The sequence below is a fragment of the Notothenia rossii genome (assembly GCF_949606895.1).
Source record: "Notothenia rossii genome assembly, contig: scaffold_103, whole genome shotgun sequence".
NCBI classification, from domain to species: Eukaryota; Metazoa; Chordata; class Actinopteri; order Perciformes; family Nototheniidae; genus Notothenia; species Notothenia rossii.
Genome location: NW_027639631.1, coordinates 57,501 through 62,556, shown reverse-complemented (window position 1 = coordinate 62,556; position 5,056 = coordinate 57,501). Strand labels below are relative to the sequence as shown.

General features: G+C 52.8%; 1 protein-coding gene across 1 annotated transcript in view; it reads right to left on the bottom strand.

Moving 5' to 3' along the window:
- The window catches only part of ncoa4 (nuclear receptor coactivator 4), a gene marked incomplete at its 3' end in the record, with an annotated part of 38,385 nt that overhangs the window by 18,322 nt on the left and 15,007 nt on the right, over positions 1-5,056 (bottom strand). The window contains exons 3-10 of the mRNA XM_079695874.1: positions 4,477-4,617; positions 4,306-4,397; positions 2,660-2,762; positions 1,615-1,665; positions 1,469-1,537; positions 613-941; positions 202-580; positions 4-26 (exon numbers count right to left, since the gene is read on the bottom strand). Coding sequence (XP_079552000.1) covers positions 4-26; positions 202-580; positions 613-941; positions 1,469-1,537; positions 1,615-1,665; positions 2,660-2,762; positions 4,306-4,397; positions 4,477-4,617 — 1,187 coding nt within the window. The remainder of the gene's footprint in view (positions 1-3; positions 27-201; positions 581-612; positions 942-1,468; positions 1,538-1,614; positions 1,666-2,659; positions 2,763-4,305; positions 4,398-4,476; positions 4,618-5,056) is intronic.

Here is a 5,056-nt window from a genome sequence, read left to right as displayed (position 1 = left end):
AGCCAGGCCTGAAGGATGGCCTGCACCTGAGGAGAGAAGCAGGTACACACTCTGTTATTTAGACATAATATAACAGACTCTTATTTTGAAGAATAAACAGTTAAAAAAATATATAAGATACGTTGATAAAAAGTAAAACATTTAATTTATAAATAGTTGTTCAGTTACGTGGCTGAACACAAAGGTAACCCTTCAGTTCACCTTCTGCTCCTGCTGCTGGTGGTGCAGGGGGGGCGGGGCCTTCTTATGAGTGGGTGGAACCTCCTTCTCAGTGGGCAGAGCCTCCTTCTCAGTGGGCGGAGCCTCCTTCTCAGTGGGTGGAGCCTCATTTTCACTGGATGTGGTCTCTTTTTCACTGGACGGGTCTTCTTGCCGTTCTTGTCCCGCCCCTCCTTCCTCAGCAGCCCATTGGCTGAGAGCTGCTCCCCCACAGTTCTCCTCACAGACGCAGGAGGAGAAGGAGGCGCATACTTCATTAGCTCTGCAGGAGGACTGGGAGGGAGGAGGGGCCTGCTGAAGCCACGCCTCCAGGGAGGGGGGAGGGGCCACATTGGGGGGAGGGGCAACATTGGGGGGGGGTCTTCAGGCACCGGAGCCTCCCCAGGTTCTCAATCTCGAGGGGGGGGGCTGAAGGTCTGGCAGCAGGAGATGCAGTCAGAGGGGGCGGGGCTAGACTCCAGCAGCCAATCAGAGGCCACCCAGCCCTCCTGGAACGGCTTCAACAAGGAGAGCCAATCGCTCACCCCTCGGACGGTTTCTTCAGGGGGGGGGGCAGGGGGGGTGATGAGCCAGCTGCTAAGCTCCTCCTCCTCCTCCCTGCTGAGCTCTGATTGGTCCACGTCCTCGATGCAGAAGGAGGAGCAGCTGCTGTCGGAGCGCTGCCTCTGCAGAAGCCACGCCTCCAAACCAAGCAGGAAGTCAGGGGGGGCGGGACGGGAAGTCTGACACACACAGGAAGTGGTTATTACACACAGGAAGTGGTTATTTTATGGGTTTAATCAGGAGTGTCCCCGCCCTATCTGCAGTCTGCGAGATGGTCCGCCATATTGGACAACTCCATACGGCAACTCAACTAGGACACTTGACGTCTAGACGGCTGCCCGATGTGCATCGTGCATGCGAGAGTCATGAACGTCTCAAATATCTATACAAAAATCTTTTGTTATTTATTTTATTAGAAATAAAATGAAGGACATTCAAAGTTAATGTAATTAAAATAAAAAGACCCAATAAAAGGATCAATAAAAGGATCAATCAAAAGAGATGTTAAATAATAGTGAAGTCACGTTGTAATAACAATTACTCTGTTTTTTGAGTGTTGTTTTTGTGCTTTGCCAGACGCCACTGGGTCAAGTGTCCTAGTTGGGTTGCCGTACGGAGTTGTCCAATATGGCGGACCATCTCGCGCCGTGCGGATCGGGCAGTGACAAGGAGGGTCAATACAAACAACTCTTTCACTGAGTCTCACCTGGGTCTCAGACATCAGCCAATCCTGAGGCAGACAGCCAATGGGAGCGCTGCTTTCTCTCTCCAGCTTCTGAAACACAAACACACCTGTCAGCACCTGTCTATACTCGTCACTGTGAGAGTATTTGTATTGGTTAATAACCCCACCTGCTTCTTGGAAGTGATTGGACAGCTCTGAGAGGCCACGCCCTCCCCCACCTGAGGACAGGAATAACAGGAAACAGCTGATATGAGAACATGGTGACATCACTATGGAACACACATGCTCTTATTGGCTTTGTACGTGCCATCTCTAAGTGGTTGACCAATGACAACAGAGTCGGCCAGCTAACCAATCAGAGCAGACTGGGCTCAGAGGCCTGTGCTATGAAGCTGGTTCAACCTAACCTGGATATGTTTGAGTTAGCCGGTTGGCCTAATCCAAAACATACGTGCTCTCGCTAAACGGTCCTACGACGCGGGTTATCAAGTGGATCGCTCAAGCCAGCCGTGTCCTATCTAGTTAGGCGCGTTCACATGAAAGGGGTGGTATCTGGAGCATTCGACCAATCACAAACATGGAGAAGCGTACTGACAGCACAGCGTCATACTTCCTGAATGAAAAGTCAACTCTAATATTAGACATATGAAGAAGTTAAACTTTAAACATCCATGACTGAAACACTTGATCCAGGATCAAAGCCACATAGCTGCACCTGCAAGGTGAATACAGCTGGTAACAGAACAAGTGTTTGAATGCGTACATGAACAGGTTTATGATATCACTGCCCCGTCTAAGACACCATCTGACTTTCATTACATTTGACTCGAGTGTTTCCTCAACATAATGTGTTGCTTCAAATAATCCTTCTGCATACAGTATGTGACACTGTGAGTGTTGCACGGCCAGATACGGCTCAGCTGACTCAGATAAGGAGATGATACATTATGATGTGATATGCCGCAGACTGTACTTAATGTTACTCTGATCCGGTTACTTATGTTGTGGCAGATATTTAAGTAAGCTTTCTTAACGCTAATGTTCTAATAGTCAGATTGACCTGAAGTTAGCCGCTAAGAGAACATCCGGCTTCGTAGTACAGGCCGCTGGTTTCAGACAGAGCGTGTGTGTGTGTGTGTGTGTGTGTGTGTGTGTGTGTGTGTGTGTGTGTGTGTGTGTGTGTGTGTGTGTGTGTGTGTGTGTGTGTGTTACCTGAGCAGACACACAGCCGAAGGAGGTGATGGCGCTCCTCAGAGAGTGTGTGTCTGCGGTGAAGCAGAGACTCTCCTCTGGTGTCAGACTGAGAGAGGACAAGCTGCAGGGGGGGAAACACACCTGTCATCAGTGTGTGTGTGTGTGTGTGTGTGTGTGTGTGTGTGTGTGTGTGTGTGTGTGTGTGTGTGTGTGTGAGACTGCGTGTGTGTGTGAGACTGCGTGTGTGTGTGAGACTGCGTGTGTGTGAGACTGCGTGTGTGTGTGACTGCGTGTGTGTGTGTGACTGCACGTGTGTGTGTGTGACTGCACGTGTGTGTGTGTGACTGCGTGTGTGTGTGACTGCGTGTGTGTGTGACTGCGTGTGCGTGTGTGTGTGTGTGACTGCGTGTGCGTGTGTGTGTGTGACTGCGTGTGACCGTGTGTGTGTGTGTGATTGCGTGTGACTGTGTGTGTGTGTGTGTGTGTGACTGCGTGTGTGTGCGTGTGTGACTGCGTGTGCGTGTGTGACTGCGTGTGCGTGTGTGTGACTGCGTGTGCGACTGCGTGTGCGTGTCTGTGTGTGCGACTGCGTGTGTGTGTGCGTGTGTGTGTGACTACGTGTGCGTGTGTGTGTGACTGCGTGTGCGTGTGTGTGACTGCGTGTGTGTGTGCGTGTGAGACTGTGTGTGAGACTGCGTGTGCGCGTGTGCGTGTGTGTGTGACTGCGTGTGTGTGTGACTGCGTGTGTGTGTGTGACTGCGTGTGTGTGTGTGACTGTGTGTGTGTGACTGCGTGTGCGTGTGTGACTGCGTGTGCGTGTGTGACTGCGTGTGTGACTGCGTGTGCGTGCGTGTGTGTGTGACTGCGTGTGCGTGTGTGACTGCGTGTGCGTGTGTGTGCGTGTGTGTGACTGCGTGTGTGTGTGCGTGCGTGAATGTGTGTGCGTGCGTGCGTGTGTGACTGCGTGTGAGCGTGTGTGTGTTTGACTGCGTGTGTGTGCGCGTGTGTGTGACTGCGTGTGTGTTTGACTGCGTGTGTGTGCGTGTGTGACTGCGTGTGTGTGCGTGTGTGTGACTGCGTGTGCGTGTGTGTGCGTGTCTGACTGCGTGTGCGTGTGTGTGTGACTGCGTGTGCGACTGCGTGTGCGTGTCTGCCTGCGTGTGTGTGCGTGTGTGTGTGACTGCGTGTGCGTGTGACTGCGTGTGTGTGACTGCGTGTGCATGTGTCTGCGTGTGCGTGTGTCTGTGTGACTGTGTGTGTGACTGCGTGTGCGTGTGTGACTGCGTGTGCGTGTGTGACTGCGTGTGCGACTGCGTGTGCGTGTGTGACTGCGTGTGTGTGTGTGACTGCGTGTGCGACTGCGTGTGCGTGTGTGACTGCGTGTGCGTGTGACTGTGTGCGTGTGTGTGACTGCGTGTGTGACTGCGTGTGCGTCTGCGTGTGTGTGTGTGTGTGTGTGTGTGCGTGTGTGACTGCGTGTGCGTGTGCGTGTGTGCGTGTGCGTGTGTGTGTGACTGCGTGTGCGTGTGTGACTGCGTGTGCGTGTGTGACTGCGTGTGCGTGTGCGTGACTGTGTGCGTGTGTGTGTGTGTGTGTGTGTGACTGCGTGCGTGTGTGTGTGACTGTGTGCGTGTGTGTGTGTGTGACTGCGTGCATGCGTGTACCTCTCCATGCAGAGGCTGAGCTGCTGCTTCAGATCTTTGCTGCAGGTGGAGTTCTGCATCTGAGGCTGGAGGACATCAAACTGACCCTGGAGCTGTTGGGGGGGTGGGCAGGGCGTTAACAGCATATTACCAACGGAAAGGTGTGTCTACAGGTGTGTGTGTGTTATTTACCCGGTGCAGGTGCAGCAGGTGAGTCTGCAGGCTCTCGTTCTGAAGGGTCTCCAGCAGGTGCACCTGTCCCAGCAGCCAGACCTCCCTGCAGCGCAGAGCCTCCTGCTGCCGAGAGACAGAGCTCTGCACCTGGCCGCGCACCTGAGGGGAGGAGACACACCGTTACACACTCTTCACTACACTATAACCAACTCTACAGGAGGACCCTGAACACACCACTATAACCAACTCTACAGGAGGACCCTGAACACACCACCATAACCAACTCTACAGGAGGAGCCTGAACACACCACCATAACCAACTCTACGGGAGGAGCCTGAACACACCACTATAACCAACTCTACAGGAGGAGCCTGAACACACCACCATAACCAACTCTACGGGAGGAGCCTGAACACATCACTATAACCAACTCTACAGGAGGAGCCTGAACACACCACTATAACCAACTCTACGGGAGGAGCCTGAACACATCACTATAACCAACTCTACAGGAGGAGCCTGAACACACCACTATAACCAACTCTACGGGAGGAGCCTGAACACATCACTATAACCAACTCTACAGGAGGAGCCTGA